The sequence below is a fragment of the Theropithecus gelada genome, chromosome 6 (genome assembly GCF_003255815.1).
Source record: "Theropithecus gelada isolate Dixy chromosome 6, Tgel_1.0, whole genome shotgun sequence".
Lineage (NCBI taxonomy): Eukaryota > Metazoa > Chordata > Mammalia > Primates > Cercopithecidae > Theropithecus > Theropithecus gelada.
The window spans coordinates 176831011-176851001 of NC_037673.1; the positions used below are offsets into that span (position 1 = coordinate 176831011).

A 19991-nucleotide genomic window follows, 5' to 3' on the forward strand; every position below is an offset into this window, starting at 1 on the left:
ATCCTGGCTAACATGGTGAAACCCCGTCTCTACTAAAAATACAAAAAACTAGCCGGGCGTGGTGGCGGGCGCCTGTAGTCCCAGCTACTCGGAGGCTGAGGCAGGAGAATGGCCTGAACCTGGGAGGCGGAGCTTGCAGTGAGCCGAGATCGCGCCACTGCACTCCAGCCTGGGTGACACAGCGCGAGACTCCGTCTCCCCAACACCTCACCAGGAGAAAAAAAAAAAAAAAAATGAAAGAAACACCACCTCAAAAAAAAAAAAAAAAAGTCCAAACCCAGTGTGGGGACTTTTCTGTATTCCCATTTAGATTACAGAAGCAAACACAACAAAAGCAACAGTCATGTCCCCAACACACACACACAGACTGGCACCAGATTTATTATTATCTCTTGTTAAATATTTTCCATCTTTTCTGAGAACATGGTCTAGAAAGGCATAGTTGGTTTTCTTCCGGGTACATGCCTGGGTGGGCAGTGAGAAGAGAGGAGAGGTGCGCACCGGGCGGGCTGGTCCTCTGCAGAGAACAGCCTCGGGCTCCTCTTAGGGAAGCCAGACAGGCCAGTCCCACGTTGGAGGAGGTGTGGAGGAAGGAGGTCCCAGGGACAATGAAGATGACCTTATACATGCATTCAACGTATCCTGGAGTAACATGCACTGAGGGAGGTGGGGAGGGGAGGGGAGGTGGGAAGGGAAGGGAGGTGGGAGGGGAGGGGACGGGAGGGTCAGCTGAGCGAGCCCCTGCTCGCTGCGTGGAGCCTGTCCTGCAAGCGTCTTGTGGGGTGGGTTTGGGGGGTCAGGGTGGTGGTGAGTCTCCGTGGTTCTAACAGGGGGACGTGGGTCTTTCTCCTGGTGAGGTGTTGGGGCACTCTGAGCTGGGATAGGGGTCCTGAGCAGAATGGCTCCAGCCTTCAGAGGATCTCCGGCTGCTCCTCTGGGAGGGTGGCGTTCTGACCAGCCAGGGTGCTGATGTCAGGCGCAGGCCAGGAAAAGGCTGGAGGCAGGGCCCCAGAATGTCCACTGAGTGCTGGGTGGCACAGGGCAATGCTGGGTGGTCCTTCGTGCCAGCCCCGAGCCTTCCTGAGTGGATCCCATGGTGCTCATCTCTCATGAGCTGGTTCACGGCTTGGGAGGGGCCGCAGGTGGCAGGTCCTAAAGGCTCCAGGACCAGGTCCTGGCTCTAAAGGGAAGAACCAGACCGGCAGCTCCAGACCCAGGCTCCTTCGAGTCTGGGCCAGGTGGGACTCCAGGTGGGAGAGCGGGGGGCCTTCTCCAGAGGCGCTGACTGCTCTGCCGGCCCTGACCGGGGGCGGGCGCCAGAGTCATCTAGACTCAGTGTAACTGTCCCTGGGCATCTTCCACGCTGACTTTGGAAAGCAAATTCTTCACAGCAGCTATACAGTCTGCGAAGCTGTTGAAAAAGACCTGCAGAATGGCTCTTGACACCCAGGCTCAGGTGTGCAGGCTGCCTCTGTCACCGGTCTGTCATACCGGCGGCCACCCCAGGGGCTAGTTACCTGTTTGGTCAGGCCCAGAAGAGGACCCTGCAAATTCCTCCTCCCTTGTTTCTTTGAGATGGAAACACAGCCCCCCTCCCTTCAACTGTGAGGGGCGGGTGAGGCCAGCCGGCCTCCACGGGAAGAACGGCTGTGTGCCTGTGGAGGACACGGTGTTCGGGAGACTCTGCTCCGGTGTGCCTTGACCTCCATCACTGTGACTCCCAGACCAGATTCCTCACGGGAAAACAGGGACCAGCCGCCACCCAGTGTGACGAAAGAGGTCATCAGAGACATTCCCATGGAAGGGCTGGCCCCGGGGCCAGCACCCGTGGACGCTGAACTAAATGACATCTGAATCTCAGGGGGAGGAGCCCGGGCAGCTGGAGCGTGGCCCTGGCCAGTTGTGGTGACAGAATCCCAGGGGCCTCGGGCCTGGAGTTCTGCTCTTCCCAGCTGGGAAGCTTGCAGAGAGGGAAAGACACTCCTGCGCCACCAGAGTTAAACCAGATGAGTTCCCAACCTGGGTGTCCAGCCCTCTGCCCGCCCTGCTGGGCCTGAACCCCCGAGTGCTGGGGGCCTCGTCCGATGTTGCTTAGTAGCTGTTGTCTGTGAAGAAAGACACGCGGGCAGACGGGGAGCAGTGGTCCTCCTCGCTTGGCTCGGACAGCTCCCCATACTCGCTGTTGTAAAACACCTGGCCTCCTCGGGCCCCCCGGTCAGGCCGCCGCCGCCTCCCTTGGGAGTCAGGGTGTGCCCTGGTCACATCCACATTCTGGTCAGGTCCTTTACAGCTGCCAAGACATGGAAGGTGGAGTTAGTAAGAGAAGAAGGCCGGGTGGCGGGCGGCGCACACTGGTAATCCCAGTACTTTGGGAGGCTGAAGCAGGCGGATGGCTTCAGGCTAGGAGTTAGAGACCAGCCCGGGCAACATGGGGAAACCCCGTCTCTACAAAAAATACAAGTTACCCAGGCGTGGTGCAGGCCTGTGGCCTCAGCTAAGTGAAATAATTGCTCGAGCCCAGGAGGTGGAAGTTTCATGAGCCAAGATCATGCCGCCGCGCTCTAGCCTGGGCGACAAAGTGAGACTCGGCCTCAAAAACAGACAAATGAACAACCAGGAGGAGGGACCGGACCCCTGTCGGGGTCTGATAGGAACCACCAAGGACACAGCGGAGCATGGGACATGCTCAGACTTCAAAAAACACACGCAGACTAGACTAAACAGCAAAGCGGATTGATCGGATTCGGCACTCACTGGAGCTTTGTCCGAGCCTCGACACGAGACTGTGAAGAATGTCCAACGTCATCCCCAACCCAGTTCTCACTCTGTCTTGCCCGTCTCAGTGAACGGCACCAAAGTCCCCTCAGCTGCTGGAGCACCTTGGGGTTCTCCTTGCCTCCTCCTTCCCCTCACTCTTCATATCCCGTCCATCCAGATCCCGTCCATCCAGATCCCATCCATCCATATCCAATCCATCCATATCCATCCATCCAGATCCATCCATCCATATCCATCCATCCAGATCCCATCCATCCATATCCCATCCATCCATATCCATCCATCCAGATCCCATCCATCCAGATCCATCCATCTATATCCCATCCATCCAGATCCCATCCATCCATATCCCATCCATCCAGATCCCGTCCATCCAGATCCATCCATCCATATCCATCCATCCAGATCCCATCCATCCATATCCCATCCATCCATATCCATCCATCCAGATCCATCCATCTATATCCCATCCATCCAGATCCCATCCATCCAGATCCCATCCATCCAGATCCCATCCATCCATATCCCGTCCATCCATATCCCGTCCATCCAGATCCATCCATCCAGATCCTATCCATCCAGATCCCATCCATCCAGATCCCATCCATCCATATCCCGTCCATCCATATCCCGTCCATCCATATCCATCCATCCAGATCCTATCCATCCAGATCCCATCCATCCAGATCCCATCCATCCAGATCCCGTCCATCCATATCCCGTCCATCCATATCCATCCATCCATATCCATCCATCCAGATCCTATCCATCCAGATCCCATCCATCCAGATCCCATCCATCCATATCCCGTCCATCCATATCCCGTCCATCCATATCCATCCATCCAGATCCATCCATCCAGATCCTATCCATCCATATCCATCCATCCAGATCCCGTCCATCCAGATCCCATCCATCCAGATCCCGTCCATCCATATCCCATCCAGCCAGAAGTTCTGCCCATTGTAACTCCAGGACACATGCGGGCTTCTCCATTCTCGGCCCCTCCTGCGGAGTCCGCTGCATCCTTGCCAGCTCTGACACCCTCCTGCGGACTGCTCTGCTTCCACCATGGCCTCCTGGTGCTCCACCCTTCGGAGAGGTCCTTCAAGTTACACTATGTCATTCTCCTCCTGACACACCCTCCAACGGCTTCCAGTCACTCCATGAAGGAAATCCAGGCTTCTCGCCTTGGCCTAGGAGGTGGTTTCTGCCCCTGCCCTCCTCTCCGCCTGCCCCATCCTGCACCATCCTCAGTGCTTTCTTTGCATTTTTTGAAGATGTTGATTACTTGTTTGGTGCTTTGCATAGTGCTACTGAAAACTCTTGACTGTAAGTTTAAAATACTAGTTATTTTACTGTTTGCATCTTCTTCCTCTGGGACTCCCAATTTTATGTATATTGGATCTTTTCTATTTCTGATCCTTTTGCCTCTTTTATTTCAGTTTTGTTTTCTTTTCACATCCATCCTCTGTGTCTGCCACTGTCAGTCTGGTCACACATATTGTCCCTGTGGTGCCCTAGTTTTAGAAAGGATTTATTTTTTTTCACCCCCAAAATGGGGTCTTGCTGTGTTGCCCAGGCTAGACTGCAGTGGCGCGATCATGACTCACTGCAGCCTCAAACTTCTGGGCTCAAGCAACTCTCCCACCTCAGCCTGCCGAGTAGCTGCTACCACAGGCGTGGGCCACCACACCCAGCTAATTTTTAAAATTATTTGTAGAGACAGGGTCTCATTCTGTTGCCCAGGTTGGTCTTGAACTCCAGGCCTTGTCTCCCAAGGTGCTGTGATTACAGGTGAGAGCTACTGCCTGGCCGAATCTATGTTTTATTTCCATTTCTTTCCTGAATTTAGTCTGCTCTCATTTGTATCATCACATTGTCCGTCCATTTCTATTCTGAACTTTTGAATATCAGATTCATGGTGCCACTGCTTGTTTTGTTATATGTTTAATTCACGTTGGAGTATTTTGTTCATTTTCCTGTTTCATTTAAACAGTTGTCTACCGGGAAGTTTTAACTCTAATGTTCTGTCTTGTTCCTGTAACTTGCATGGATGGTGCTTTTTTGGGGGTTCAGGATTATTCGTGTTAGGATTTTCTACACAGAAAGAGCCACTTCTCCTGTGGGTGGGACTAGGGATTTTGGTGGCATCCTACATTTCTTCACTTAAAAGTGCCACATCAAACCTATATCTTTGGCATCATCTCAAGTTCCTTTGACTGCCTTCTTCCTTCTGAAGGCTCCATCCACGTTCCGTATCATCCTGCCACCAGGGGCCAGCCAGTCTCTTACCCAAAAGAGCTGGGCCTTCCACTGGCTCCATGCAGTCACGCTGAGTGACCACAAGCCCAGAGTTTCCTGATCTCCTTCCACCCACAGATGCAGGTGAAACGCCACATGTATGGGCATGGGCTCTGGCGTCCGAAGTGGGCACTGAAGGGGCTGGACAGTGTAACCCAGGAGTGAGGAGCAGATAATCCCCCATGGGGCGAGTGCCGACCAGGGGTTAACAGGAGACAGCAAAGGACCAGACAGATAGATTCCTCCTTCTGCTCCCCACACACCCCACAAGGCACATCCTCTCCTTGCACCTGTGTGGAGAGCACTCTGTATGCCAAGCAAACGCACCCGCCAGGGACCTGTGGAACCTCTTCTTGGCTCATCATGAACAGAGGACAAAGAACAGTGCCCTCTGCTGCCGATACAGGGTGGTGCAGTTTCCAAACGCACAAATCCATCCTGTGCGCTTATCTGTCTTCTTCCGACTTCTGGATACTATCTTGCTTCCTTAGGACCCTTATCTTCTGGAACTTTCTTCTTCCTCTACCACCAAGCATCCAAGGAGCTGCACTCCCTTCTGGCTCGCTGCCCTTTCAGAAGCAGGATGGCTGCCCAGTGCCTCGGACTTGACAAGGGAGGTCTCCTCGCAGCCCCATCTCCTCCATCACCCCATGGTCTGTGTACCGAGTTTCTCTCCTAGCTGAGCCACAGGCGCGGGCTGAGCAGCCTTCTTTGATCTCAAGGAGCTATGCTGTTTTTTGAAGGTGTGCAGAGGTTTGAATTTACGTGGCAATCATCCTCTGCCATACCTTTGACTTAATTACCTTGTTTTTTGCAGGTCAAAATGCTGTTTGGTGAAGAAAAATTAGCCCAAAGCTATTTCCGTAACGTGATCACCATTAATTTTCCAAAACCAGGTACTAACAGGAGTCAGCTGATAAGCCGGGCATGGTGGCTCATACCTGTAATCCCAGCACTCTGGGAGGCTGAGGCGGGCAGATCACTTGAGGCCAGGAGTTCAAGATCAGCCTGGCCAATGTGGTGAAACTCTGTCTCTACTAAAAATAAAAAAAATAGGCCGGGCGCGGTGGCTCAAGCCTGTAATCCTGGCACTTTGGGAGGCCAAGAGGGGTGGATCACGAGGTCAGGAGATCGAGACCATCCTGGTTAACACGGTGAAACCCCATCTTTACTAAAAAATACAAAAAACTAGCTGGGTGTGGTGGCGGGCACCTGTAGTCCCAGCTACTCGGGAGGCTGAGGCAGGAGAATGGCGTAAACCCGGGAGGTGGAGCTTGCAGTGAGCTCAGATCCGGCCACTGCACTCCAGCCTGGGCGACAGAGTGAGACTTCATCTCAAAAATAAATAAAAAATAATAATAATAAAATAAATAAATAAATAGCTGGGCATGGTGGCGCACTCCTATAATCCCAGCTACTCAAGAGGCTGAAGCAGGAGAATCACCTGAACCTGGGAGGTGGAGGTTGCGGTGAGCTGAGATCACACCACTGCACTCCAGCCTGGAAGACAGAGTGAGACCCTGTCTCAAAATAAATAAATAAATAAATAAATAAATAAAAATAAAGTGAATCTTTTAAGTAGACACTAAAGTCTTTGTTTAATCTATACACTTAAAAGTTTCAGTGTTCAAGTTGGCCAAAACTGTTTTTCCCCTGGCTATCATGTTGAGCAAATAGAGTTCACTTTCTATCTGGACAGGCATATGTGGGTATTTCTCTGTTGCCAAAATACATCCCAGCCTGTGGGCAAAGGATTACCCAGGTGCCGAGGCAAGAGACTGAAGGCACAAACTGTTTCAGTATAACACAGAAAACAGTTATAAGAATAGTCATAATACAAATTAGATAGATGATCATGGACATTATTGATCATTAGCATCAACATTATTAATCACTAGCTTTTGATATTGCTCTTTGATGTATTAGTCATATTACCAAGGAATAACCCGTGGGTATAGGGTCAGGTGCTGAAGGGACATTGTGAGAAGTGACCTAGAAGGCAAGAGGTGAGCCTTCTGTCACGCCCGCATAAGGGCCGCTTGAGGGCTCCTTGGTCAAGCGGTAACGCCAGTGTCTGGGAAGGCACTCGTTACTTAGCAGACCGTGAAAGGGAGTCTCCTTTCCTTGGAGGAGTCCGGGAACACCCTGCTCCACCAGCTTCTTGTGGAAGGCTGGATATGATCCAGGCCTGCCCACAGTCATCTGGAGGCCTAAACCCCTCCCTGTGGTGCTGTGCTTCAATGGTCACGCTCCTTGTCCACTTTCATGCTCCTCCTGTACTCCTGGTTCCTCTTTGAAGTTCTTAGAAGACAGCGGTAGAAGAAATAGTGAAAGTCTTGAAGTCTTTGATCTTTCTTGTAAGTGCATAGAAGAAAACGCTGACGTATGCTGCCTTTCCTCTCTGCTTTGGCTACCTAGCAGGGAAGGGCCCCCTGTCCCATGGTCACATGACTTGCTTCACCTTGTCAATCACTTGGACGACTCACTCTCCTTACCCTGCTCCCTTGTCTTGCACGCAGTAAATATCAGCGCGCCTAGCCATTCGGGCCACTAGCGGTCTCCGCATCTTGGTGGTAGTGGCTCCCCAGCCCAGCTGTTTTCTCTTTATCTCTTTGTCTCGTGTCTTTGTTTCTTACGATCTCTCATCTCCACAGATGGGGAGAACACCTGCTAAGCTCTGTAGGGTCAGACCCTACACCAGCCAGTTCAGATTACAGTATCTACCTGGCTCTGCAGCCACTGGATGAAGTTCAGGGGTTTTGGGGCTGGGGCGGCCTCCCCAACCTGGAGGAGGGTGTGTGTGCCCCGGGCATGGTGGGTTCTGCGTCGTGTCAGAAAGACACAGCATCTGAGCTCTGTCGGGTGACAGGGAGGTGTCGGGACCGGCACGCAGGTGGTCAGCATGCGGCGGGGAGGGGCTCCTGTGGTGCCAGGTGAGGAGGGGAGTCTCAGGGCAGCTCACCTTGAACATGTGAAAAGCTCATAGGGAGCCACGAGAGGTTCCAGGAAGAGGGCTGGGCACGCCCAGGCCCCAGCCTCCCTCCTCCAGGGGAAGGCAATGTCAACACCTGCAGTGCAGGAGGCTCACGAAGCCCTTACCTGAAGCCGCTTTCTCGTCTATGCCTGCTCTCTATCTGCTCAAACTCCTCCGAGGCCAGCACCATCCCACTGTCCGTCTGGTTGTCCTGTGTGAAGAGGACAAGCCAGGCTGTGGGCCCTGCCTGAGGCCCTCCTGCAGGGCAGCCACCCCCAGCCAGGACAGCGCGGCATGACCCTGCGGTGCAGCTGACCTAACACCCGTCCCTGAGACACTGAGCCGGAAACAAGGTGTCCATTCCATCCCAGGGTGAGGGTCATATGCCCCTGCCACGGAGGCAGACACTGAGGTCGGGGGCTGTGTCTGGCCCGTGGACACCTCACACTGGGGGACCTCCATGGTGGCCAGCCTACACTCAGTGTGCAAAGAGCAGGAGCCGCGGGAGAACCAGGGACAGGACTCACAACCCGGCAGCTCGTAGTTCAAAAAACGGTCATTGTGAGGCTGCCTCCCGACTCGGCGGCCTTTGTTACCCTTTCACTGTGGCTTGGTGTGGTTTTTATTCTGAATCACACGGGAGGGAAACTGCGATCTTTTCAGAGTCCCCCAGTGTCTTCAAGTGGCCCTGAAGGCAGGAACCCAGGTCCCTGAGGTCTGGCCAAGGGCTCCCATGGGGCCCCTCTGCCCAGCGCTCACTGACCAGGCCCAGGACTCCCGAACCTGCCATCGAGGAGGAGGAGGAGCTGTCCTTCCACTGGGGTTTCTGCACTGCTGAGGAGGGGAGGCCTCGTGTGGGGGTGACGAGGGCATAGGACAGAAAGCAGCTGTGAGACGTGGCATCGTAGGAGGGCCCAGATGTGCCCAAGGCTCTCCCTGGACTTGCATTTTCTTTTTTTGAGATGGAGTCTCGCTCTGTCCCCCAGGCTGGAGGGCAGTGGCGCGATCTCGGCTCACTGCAAGCTCCGCCTCCCGGGTTTACGCCATTCTCCTGCCTCAGCCTCCCGAGTAGCTGGGACTACAGGCGCCGCCACCACGCCCAGCTAATTTTTTGTATTTTTATAGAGACGGGGTTTCACCATGTTAGCTAGGATGGTCTCAATCTTCTGACCTCGTGATCCACCTCCCTCGGCCTCCCAAAGTGCTCGGATTACAGGCGTGAGCCACCATGCCCGGCCTGGACTTGCACTTTGAAATGATAGTCTTTTCTGTTAAAAAGCCTGCAATTGGTTTCTGCCATTTGCCTTACGAATTTCCGAGGCTGCCTCCCGAGGCAGCCCCAGCCCTGACCCGAGAGCACAGCCCCCGCCCTTCATGTGAAGTACCACAGAGGCCTTGTAGGTCATTGGGGTCATGGGGAATTCTTCAAATGTCTTCATCCGGGAGGAACCATGGGTCTGAGTCCCTCTGGCCAGGCACCCGGGAAAGGACACCCAGTTGTAATACCTGTGGGGGGAAATCAGAAGGTACTGAGGAATGTACCCCAACAACTCTCCTCGAGGTTCTCTCTGCTGTCCCTGTGCCTCCTCTTCCCCTGGAAAGGACCCCCAGCCTGGGGCAGGAGTACGGACGGGCCTGGGTCTGAGTGCTGGCAGGGGCTCCTCCGTGGGCCTGGCCTCAGATGTCTACCCCACAGTCTCAGCAGCAGGGCCTGGGTGTGCACCTCCACCCTGGGCCGTGTTTCCTCTCGAGTCCACTGCTGAGCTCTGTGATGGGAAGTGAGGGGCATCCAGCCCCGTGGGGCATGGAGCTCCTCCCGGGGATGGGCTACCCTGGGCCAGCCAGGCAGCCCCGGGGCTGCAAGCTGCTGACTGCCCTGCCCACACGTGTGTGCACTAAGGCACATGTTGCGGGGTTGGTGGAAGGAGCCTGGCAAAATCCAGCTCACTGTGGTTGTCCCCGAGGACTAGCCCTGCCATGTGCTGGGGCAGAGCCTGCATCTCAGCAACGCTGGTGTGAATGTGGGTGGCACAGCCATCCTGAGTGTGAAATGCCAGGGATAAGAGAGCCTGGGCAGAGTTCTGGGAATTAAGTTACGTTCTCCTCCTGACCATGCCTCAGTTGGAGACCTTCCCTCCTCCCAGGGACTCTTGGGGACTCAACCCCAGACTAGTCAGTGATTTAGATAATCAGAGACTCCTGGGAGGAATATTGGCCCAAACACAGTCCACTCCACCTCTCCGTGAGAAAAGCACCCTTGTCGGGCGCGGTGGCTCACGCCTGTAATCCCAGCACTTTGGGAGGCCGAGGCGGGCGGATCACAAGGTCAGGAGATTGAGACCATCCTGACTAACACAGTGAAACCCCGTCTCTACTAAAAAATGCAAAAAATTAGCTGGGCATGGTGGCGGGCACCTGTAGTCCCAGCTACCTGGGAGGCTGAGGCAGGAGAATGGTGTGAACCTGGGAGGCAGAGCTTGGAGTGAGCTGAGATCCTGCCACTGCACTCCAGCCTGGGTGACAGAGCGAGACTCCATCTCAAAAAAAAAAAAAGAAAAAGAAGTACCCTTGATGTTGGGGTGAGGGGACACTGGTGGGTGGACAGGACTCAAAAACAAGCACGCAGCCAGGTCACATGGCCTTGGAGGGGACCTGCAGTGGGTCATTTACTGTCGCTCTGTGCTCTGGGTTCGTGCACACTGGTCTCTGACGTCGCATGATTTGCTTTCCCCCAAAGACGCACAGGGATAAAATGCACCCTGTCCACATGGCTTTCTCCCACCCCATTCCTGGACCCACGGGACAGCTGACCTGGCGGCCAGGCTGTGGCGCTGCAGGTTTGGCGGGCTGTCCTCAGCGTCAGCCTGGGCGATGTGTAGGGCCACAGTGGACACCTGCGAGAAGCTGCCCTCTTCTGAGCTCTGAGAGCCACGTGGGGCCATGCAGGCCTCCTCTTCCTCCTGGCGGGGAACAGGAGAGGCAGCCGGGCCAGAAACCACCAGTCGCTGCCCTCAGCCCTCGCCCCTGCACTTGGGACTGCTTGGGCTCCTGAGCCCTGAAATAGGGTCCTAACAGACCATGCGGGCACGTGAGTGCTCCAAGGAGGAAACGAGCTCGTGCAGAAGCCAGCACATTTCAGCCGTCACGACAGGTAAGGGATCAAGGTAGCAGAATGCCGGCTGTGCCAACCTCACCAAATTCTCCCAACGGCCCTTCCAGGTACCTCCTATATGGATAAGGCAGATGGGGCAGGCCGGGGCTCGGCCGGATCATCCGTCCTCCAGTCCCCAGCTGAGCATGCAGCCTCAGGAACTGGGGCCAGCACTTCCTACCTTCTCTGGATGGAACTAGAGCCACAGCACCCATCCCAGTCCCTAGGCCTGGGCAACAGGCCGCTCCCGGGTCCTTGCTCCAGGCCCCACTTTGAGCTGGGTCAATGTGCTCAGTGGAGTGGGGGACAGAACCGGGACCAGCTGAAGGAATGCATCATGATGATGCCAGCGAGATGGGGCTGCCTCGCAGGCCAGTGGGGACCAGCCTAGGATTCCCCTTGGGCAGGGACAGGCTCTGACTATCCACACAGCATCTGGAACAGGCAGCGTAGGTGTGCGGTGGGCGTGTGCTCAACAGAAAGACGCAACGGTGTGGGGACGAGGTGTGGGTAGGGGCCCAGGACCGCACCACCCAAGCCTAGAGGTGGGCAGAGCCTAGAGGGGCTTGGAGGGGCAGCTGGGGCCAGGGACCCAGGGCAGGGGCCAAAGGCCACAGTAGAACAGGGTGCGGAAGGGGCTCACTTGCAGGCCCCCGCCCTGGAGCAGGTCCCCCAGGATCTCCACCAGCTCCGAGAACGCAGGTCTCGCCTTGGGGTCTCCAGACCAGCAGTTCAGCATGATACGGCGTCTGCAGGATCACGTGGGCTGCTGGACCGCGTGCACCCCACCCCCGCCCCAGCACCTTCAGTCCCCCAGCCTTCCTGGGCCCTCTCACCCACTCTGCCCTCCTCCTGACACGTGCCCCACCCTTGTCCGGCTACCCTCGTTCCTCCTTCAAGTGTTAGCCCAGCGTCACCTCCTGGTGATGCTTTCCCTGAACACCCGGTTCTGTCTGTTCCGACAGCACCCGGCCTTCCCTCCTGGTGCCCATTGCAGCTATGCCACAGACTACCCGTGTGTCTTGAGGGTGGTGCCCAGGCCTGTCCTACTGGCCCTGGCTTCCCTGATGCCACCTTCTCAAGGCCACAATCCCCACGCCCCCTATGCTTACTGCCCGCAACACCTGCAGGGCCATGGGGAGGCTCACATGGCAGGAGTGGCCAGCTCCGGGGCCCTCATCCTCGTGCCGTCTCTCAGCCGCTGGCAGAACTCCTCATTGATCTGCACCCCAGGGTATGGGGAGGCCCCTGACAACAAGAAGGGGAGGTGGGTGGGGAGCAAGCCCCCCCAAGTCACCCCCTCTGTCCCTTCCCCCATCCCCGTGGTGGGGTGGAGACGGCTCATCCGATCCTGCTCTACCCGGGACCCGGGCAGGTCGCGGCCCTCCCCAGTTCAAGTTCTTCATCTGGTTAAAAGAGGACTGTGCCGCCTGCTTGCTAGGGGTGCCAAGAGCATCCACGCACTGGCAACATGGTAGACATCATGGATACCGGATCATCGTGGCGGGGGAGCCGCCTGTGGTCAGTTTCAACAAAGCCTCTCTCGCCTCTCACTGCTTCTGATGCTCTCTGCCAGCCCTGCTGCTCCCAGTCCTGGATCGCTGACCTCCCTCCTTGGGCCGCTCTGGCTGACCCAAGCTCTCGCGCCTCCTACACTCTTCCTGCTCCTTTAGTTTCCATAGTAGCATGTATCACTGTTGCCACTTGCTGACGTTTTAAGTTATTCAAGTTCACTGCCCTACCCTGGCCTGGAGGCTTCATCATGCCTGCAGCGGGGCCTGCGCTCCCACATGGAGCTCCTGCAGTAGGCACGCCCGCTGACTGAGCCCTGAGTTCCCTCTGGGGCTGCCACGTGAACAGGCTCAGCCCCGGCCCAGGCTTCAGCGTGCACCCCACAGAGGGTGGCCCACATTGGAGGCAAAGTCCTCTCGGAGGCTGGGCCAGGCTGGGGAGAGGTGGGGGGCTCTTGGTGGCCCACAAAGCCCCTGCTTCAGAACGACCTGGCACATACCTCCAGGTGCCCAGTCCCTTACTCCAGCAGGGCTGGTCATGTAACCTAGCACCAGTGACCTCGCCTCCTCTCCCCACCGGCACCCCGTCCTGCACTCACCCAGAGAGAAGATCTCCCAGAGCAGCACCCCAAAGGACCACACGTCACTCTGCGTGGTGTACACCTTGTCAAAGATGCTTTCAGGGGCCATCCACTTCAGCGGCAGCCGGGCCTGGGGAGGCGGAGGGAAGCATGTCCCACGGTGGATAGGAGGAGAGGGCTGAGGCCAGGCGCTCTGGCACCCCCTACCAGGGCCCTCTGCCTGGGTGGAAGGTGCCTCCCTGCTGCTGTTCTCCTGGATCTGCCGGGGACCCCCTCTTACCCTGAGCTCTCAGGGGAGGGGTATTGGGGGAGACCGCAGGCTTTCTTCCAGCCCTAGACCCCCAACCCAGCTTCCTGATGAAACGCACCCCTGCACACTCTCACCATCTCCCCTGACAAGCACGTTCCATCTACTCACTGTCCCTACCCTAGAAGCTGGGCCATCACTCCTGACGCCCTCCTCCTGGGCTCCTGAGGCATCTCCGCCACCAGCTCTCTCTCCCTCTCATGGTCTCTACCTGGGAGCCCTGAGGGCCAGGGCCCTTCTGGACTGGCCTCTACCTCCACCCCAGCACCCCTACTCCCCTCTCTTCCCAGCCTGTGGTGTCAGGGGAGTTTCTGTAAGTGCACACCTGATCCTTCCCTCCAACCAGTAGCCACACTGGGCTGGATGGCCCATCACGCCCAGGCCCTGGGCCCATCCTGCTCCTCCACCTCACTCTGACACCTTTCCTCTCCCAGGGACGGAACCCTGACCCGCCTTGGAAGCTCATCCAGGCACCTGCTGCCCTGCCTGAGCTCCACTTATGAGACACACTCCGCCTCCTGGGTTCCACATACTCCACCAAGCTGGTCCATCTCTAGGATAGACGCCACGCAATGCCTTGCACACACAGGCCCCACAGGGTAGGCCCTGGGAGTCAAGGCCCGCTGCATGGACCACGGCACTGGGCAAAGCACAAGCTCCAATCGGAGCCCTGGGGCCCCACTTGTCAACTCCCATCTCCACTTCCTTGCCCCAGGATGCCTAAGTTGTAGGGGGGGGGTGGTCACTAGGGTCCCCTGGGGGCAGGGAGTCCCCCAGCAGCTGGGCAGGTGGCTGGCCAACCAAGGATCCCACATCACCCTGTGCCAGCACTCCCTCTCCTGGACAGGCAGTCTGTGGTCCCACCCCATCGCCTATTTAGCCCCACATTCCCTCTCCTCAATGGCCTGCACTCACGCTGCCCTTGCGGACGTAATCAGGGTCTTTGTAGATGTCCCGGGCAAGGCCAAAGTCACAGATCTTCACCACGTCGCTTTCTGACAGCAGAATGTTCCGAGCAGCCAGGTCTCTGTGGATGCACTGGGGTGCAGGGAGGCGCAATGGGGGCTGTCAGTGCAGGCCCCTGGGGTAACACCCACACCCGAAACTCCAGGGTGCCCAAGCAGTGGGGACCGTGGGGGTGCCCTGCCTGTGGGGAAGGATTTCTGTCCATCTCCGGGACTCATCATGGAGACAGCTTGTGGAATTGTGGGGAAGCAGAGAAAGTCGTGGAGTCAGACAGACTCTGCTGCTGAGCAGTCAAGAGACTTTGGGGCGTCAGCTCCCTGCTTTGGGCAGTTTCCTCCTCTGCAAAGTGGGAGAGATGCTAATGGACCTCAGAGCCCCTGCAGGGTGAAGTCTGAACCAAGCACTTCTTGGTGACTGGTGGGGATGCACCACCCTTTCCCCGTCTGCAGGGCCTTCAGAGGAAGCTCACCTTTCGGGAAGCCAGGAACTCCATCCCTCTGGCCACCTGGAAGCTGTAGCAGACAAGATCCTCCATGGTCAGCGGGCTCAGCCACAGGTCCTCAGCTGCACAGCGGGGCGAGGTGGGCTCAGGAGGCGCCTCCACCACCGCCTTCATCCACCCAGCCCCAGGGAGCAGCTAACAAGCATTTCAGCCCCTCTCCTGCCCCCTCAGCCTCCGGAACACCCACGTGCTACTCCCAGAGCAGTAAATACTGTTGCTCTGTGGGGGCTTGGCACCTGCTGCTTGGCCCTCAACTGCCTGCCTGGTCTGCAGGGCAATTTCCTATTCAGCCTGTGATGACCCAGTCAATCGTGGAACACCTGTGTGAAAATTGTCCCCAGGTGTCTTCCCTTCCTAAGGCAGAGCCCATTCCACACTCTCCCATGAAAGCCCCCACCGAGGGCCCCAGGCTGGGTTTCCCTAGGGTGCCTGATCATGGTATCTAACCGGGCCTGTCAGGCACTAGGAAAGGGGAAGAAGCCAGGCTCTAACCGTCTTGGTCTGGAGAAGCTCGCCTCGCTCCGCCCTCGTTCTTCGGGAACCGAGTAAAGAGGACCCTGTCGCTGCTCCCTGGCCTCCGATCCAGCCTGGCCAGCTCCACCATGGCGCGGATGCGTCCGCGCTGCTCGGGAGACTTCTCCTGCGGATGCATGAAGCTGGCTCGAGGGCGCCCAGGTGTCCACGGCAGAGGCGCCTCCACTCCCCCGCCGCCCGTGGCGCCCCGCGGGCCGCCCACTCACTGCGTAGGGGCTGAAGGTCTCCCGCTTGGCGCGCAGGAAGTTGGAGAGGTTGCCGTACTTGCAGTACTCCACGATCACCATGAGGGGCCCTGCGGCGGGACGGGGCGGGCCGGGGCGGGCCGTGCGTTCGGAACCCGGGACGCGCTGCGGGCGCGCTCCGCATTTGCACCCGCGCCCCCGCGGGCCTCCCAGCGCCGGCCCTGCAGCCCCTCCCGCCCGCGGCGCCCTGCGCCCAGGGTCTCGCCGTCCCAGCGGGCCGCCCCGCTGCGTACCCTTGGGCTTGGTGCACGCCCCCAGGAGGTTGACCACGTTGAGGTGGTTCCCGATGTGAATCAGGATCTTGAGCTCCGACATCAGCGCGCGGTGCTCGCTGGCTGTGGCGCCCTCTGGAGGGGACACAGGCCTCGCGTCGGCCCCAATCCGGGCACGGCCCCCTTTCCCGCCACGGGCTGCTTAGCTAAGGCACAGCCAGCACTCTGGGCACGGGGAGGGGTACCAAGGCCCCAGGACATCCTGCTGGCCCCACTGAGGCAGGGGGTTCGGGTGGTACCTTGGCTCTGACTCCCGCAGCCTCCCTGTAGAATCTTGGATGAGACTGGCTCCCGGCCTCAGTTTCCCTTCCTGAGTTGCCATGCCACCGGCCCACCCAGAGCTGCTGCTCCTCACTAGCTAGGCTGCCCCTTTCGCCCGCAGACCCCACACCTTTCAGCATTTTCACGGCCACGGTGTCACAGCTGCTGCCCTTGTTGATGCCGAAAGCGGAGGCTTCCACCACCTTCCCGAAGGCGCCGTAGCCGAGCACTCTCCCTGTCGGGGCAGGGAGCCAGTTGCAGGTGAGCTGTATGGGGTGAGGGTGGAGACAGGTGGGCAGCAGGGGAGCCCCGTCCAGAGGTCCAGGAGGACAGGCCTGGCAGCAGGAGGAGCGTGGGGAGCCTCTCTGCCAAACAGGAAGAGCGTGGGAGCCACAGCGGGAAGAGAGGGAGAGGGTGGACAGGAAGCCGCGCATCCTCCCGGGTAGGTGTGACAGATCCACCCTGCTCAGGGTGGCAGCAGGTGACCTCGGGGAGCCTGGGAACTGGGAACCCTGGCTAAGGCTCTGGTTACCCACGCCCAGAGGGGCAGGTCAGGCCAGGCAGAACTTCCTGGTGGGAATTTCGAGAATGGAGGGATTCAGGAACTCCAGCCTGCAGCAGGTGCGCCGGGCAGGAGGTGTGGGTTGGGCAGGCTGGTGCTGGCCTCACCCAGGTGCAGCCGCTCTCGGGGGAACTCCCACTGGCTGGCGTCGTAGGACAGGTATTCGCATTGCTCCTCCAGAGGCACCTCCCCGGGGTCCATGATGATGGACAGGTAGCCCGTCTTGATGTCTGCGTGGGCCGGCTGCGGGGACGCGACAGGGAGGAGTGGGGCAGCTCACTGACTTGGCCGTACCACTGTGGCTGGGGCAGAACTTTGCCCAGGACAGATGGCACGTCCTGCGGGGCTCTCAGTCAAGGAGAGGACGGAGTAACAGGCAGACCTCTGCGGGGTTGGAGCCCAGGGTGGAGGGCTGCGAGGCTACCCAGGAGACAAGGCTGCCAGGTCAACTAGGGCGGGCACCTTATTCTTTATCTTAAGGGCGGACAGGGTGGGGGAGTCCTGAGAGAGACCCCACCAGGAGAGGGGAGGGACACTCACCCTCCTCATGTTACAGAAGATGAGGAGGAGGAGGACCCAGAAGAAGACAGCGATGACCCCGGTACCGACAAGGATCACGATCTCCATGCTGCCCTTATCTTCAGAGCCTGCGTGGGCAGAAAGGGGCCGGCGTGTGTGTGTGTGTGTGTGTGTGTGTGTGTGGCAGAGGGTGCACTGCAGGCAGCGCCGCTTCTGGTGGGCACGACTTGCCCGAAGTGGCCACAAGAAGGCGCTAACTGGGGGCAGGAAGGGGGTTGAGGGGTGCAGGGTGAGGCCGGACCTTCCACGGCCACGCTGGCGGAGGAGTTGACGCAGCCCTTGGCGTTGCACACGCTGCACAGATAGCGACCCGCATCCTCCTCGCGCACGCGCTGGATGCTCAGCTTCTGGTTGGAGTCCGCCAAGTCGACTCCTGCAGGGGGTGGGGTGGAGGGGCGGGTCCACCTGGGTTTGGGGTCGTTGGCCTCGCGGGCCTCGGGACCTGCCCTTCGCCCGGGCCACCCTCCCTACCAGACTTTTCCTCCAGCAGCCTCTCGTCTTTGTACCACACGATGCTGGGCGCGTGCGCTCCGGCCACCAAGCACTGCATCTCCAGGGAGTCGCTCACGTTCACCAGGAGGTCGGTCAAGTTCTGCGTGAGCCGAGGGGCCTCCAGGGCTGGGGGCAGGGGTTGAGAAGGAACTAAGTGGAGTTGCACTTAGCAGGAGGACCCTCTTTGGGCTGGGAGCAGAGGGAGGGAAGGATCCCCGAAAGCTGGACTCAGGGTTTGTGCGCCGGGCAGGAGCGCGGCGCGTCTCTGCAGGGGGAGGCGGATAGTTAGGAGGGGGCGCTCCTGCAGGCCAGGGCAGTGAATAGACGTCCCAGGGGCGAGCCACGCCGGGGCAAAGGCAGAGGCAGCTTCGGCTAGAAAAGAGCGAGTCCCCGCCCTCCCCGCGGCCAGCCTCACCCTGCACCGACAGGTACTTCTTGTGGCAGTGCTTGTCATGGCTGCGCCGGTCTTGCACTTCGCACACATAGTGGCCCTCATGCTCGGGCGCGACGCGGGGGATACTCAGGCTGAGCGTGGCGTGGCGCGCCCCAGGCGCCACCTCCTCCAGGCTGGCGGCCAGAGGGGTGGCGAACAGATGCACGTTCTTGCAGTCGAGCAGCAGCGGGTTCCCGTGCGCATCGTGCAGCGTGGACAGGTTGAGGCGGTACCAGCGCAGGTGCTCGTACTTGTAGCTGTCGGCTTGGCAGCTCAGGAGCACGGGCTGGCCCTCCAGTAGCTCCTCGGATGGCTTGGATTCGATGCTGAAGCCGTCGGGGATGGCTGTGGAGGGAGGAAGAAGGCCCGTGACACTGCCCTGGGAGTTTGCTCACCCATCCACCTACCGCCCCGGGGTCTCCTGCCTCCTTCCCTCTCTCTCTCTCTCTCTCTCCTGGAGGAGCCCCAGCTGGACTGCTTGCCCCCACCCCCGAGAAGCCCAGGTCATCAGGAGTTCCGTGACCCCACTCAGTGAGACTTGAGCCTCATTCTCTCCTGAAGCTTGCCACGGCCCACCCCATGTTCAGCCTGAAACAGTGTCTTCTTCCCTGGCTCTTCCCAGTGCCATGCGCCCATTTCCTTTTGCCTCTCTGGTCCCTTCTGGTCAGGCTCCTGTGGCCTCCCCAGCCCCCAGGTGTTCTCTGGGGCTCCATCTCTCTGCTGGTGCCCTGATTTACACTCTGGGACCCAGTGGCGTCTTCTCCTGGGCTCAGCTCTCCTGAGGTCACTAGCACATTTGAAAATCTGAGTAAGCCACAGATCTTCTCCCCACAGCAAAATTCACACGAGTCACAAGGTCCCAGGGCTTGGGAAGGGGAGAGTGGGAGTGGGTATAGCTAGGAGGAGCTGCAGTGAGCCAAGGGCATCCTCGAGGGAGGAACCTCAGGGTTGGGGACAAAGGACACCATTCCATCCCAGTGCACCAGCACCCAGGCCCTATGCTGATAACCCTCAAATCTATTTTTCCTGTCTACAACTGCTGGGCCTTGGATCTCTCTCCTGGGTGCCCCACGGACCCCAGAAACTCAATGCGCCCAAACCTGCCCCCTCCTGACCCTGTACCCAGGCCTGCCCGCGATGGTCTGGTCACTCACTGGTCACATAGAAGTAGATGAGCCGCTCATCCTGGCCCACCTTGTTGGAGACCACACACTTGTACATGGCGGACACGTTGGCATTCTGGATCACCAGCTTGCTCACGGTCTGGGAGAGCACAGGCAAAAGGATCCATTTCCTGCCCAAGTTCTCCCAACCTGGGCCCTCCCCTTCTGCAAGAAGGTCGCTGTGCCCACCAGTCATGGGGGAAACTGAGGCTTTGGACTGGAGAAGACCGAAACTCACAGGACCAGGGATGGTGAGGCAGGGAAGAGAAGGCCTTGGGCAGCAGGGGGAGGCAGCTGCCCAGAAAAGTCAAGGGACAGTGCACGGGACTGCGGGCCTGGGCTGCGGTGACGTCACAGGGCAGCCTTTGGCAGGACC

The 19991-nt window shown here is 58.4% G+C and overlaps 1 protein-coding gene across 3 annotated transcripts in view; it reads right to left on the reverse strand.

The window, feature by feature from the left end:
* Positions 1–779: 779 nt before the first annotated feature.
* Positions 780–19991, reverse strand: part of FLT4 (fms related tyrosine kinase 4) — a 45887-nt gene continuing 26675 nt past the window's right edge. Inside the window, exons 12-30 of one of the 3 annotated variants that reach the window (XM_025387951.1) lie at positions 19607–19715; positions 18435–18797; positions 17999–18145; positions 17769–17900; positions 17489–17595; positions 17056–17191; positions 16517–16621; positions 16087–16200; positions 15815–15903; positions 15567–15714; positions 15042–15136; positions 14522–14644; positions 13318–13429; positions 12356–12455; positions 11851–11956; positions 10868–11016; positions 9442–9562; positions 8182–8267; positions 780–2290 (exon numbers count right to left, since the gene is read on the reverse strand). In XM_025387951.1, the coding sequence (XP_025243736.1) occupies positions 2092–2290; positions 8182–8267; positions 9442–9562; positions 10868–11016; positions 11851–11956; positions 12356–12455; positions 13318–13429; positions 14522–14644; positions 15042–15136; positions 15567–15714; positions 15815–15903; positions 16087–16200; positions 16517–16621; positions 17056–17191; positions 17489–17595; positions 17769–17900; positions 17999–18145; positions 18435–18797; positions 19607–19715 (2541 nt within the window). In that variant the 3' untranslated portion in view covers positions 780–2091. Of the gene's footprint in view, positions 2291–6959; positions 7497–8181; positions 8268–9441; positions 9563–10867; positions 11017–11850; positions 11957–12355; positions 12456–13317; positions 13430–14521; positions 14645–15041; positions 15137–15566; positions 15715–15814; positions 15904–16086; positions 16201–16516; positions 16622–17055; positions 17192–17488; positions 17596–17768; positions 17901–17998; positions 18146–18434; positions 18798–19606; positions 19716–19991 lie in introns of those variants that run through there. The other 2 variants (XM_025387952.1, XM_025387953.1) reach the window with 2 other exon arrangements.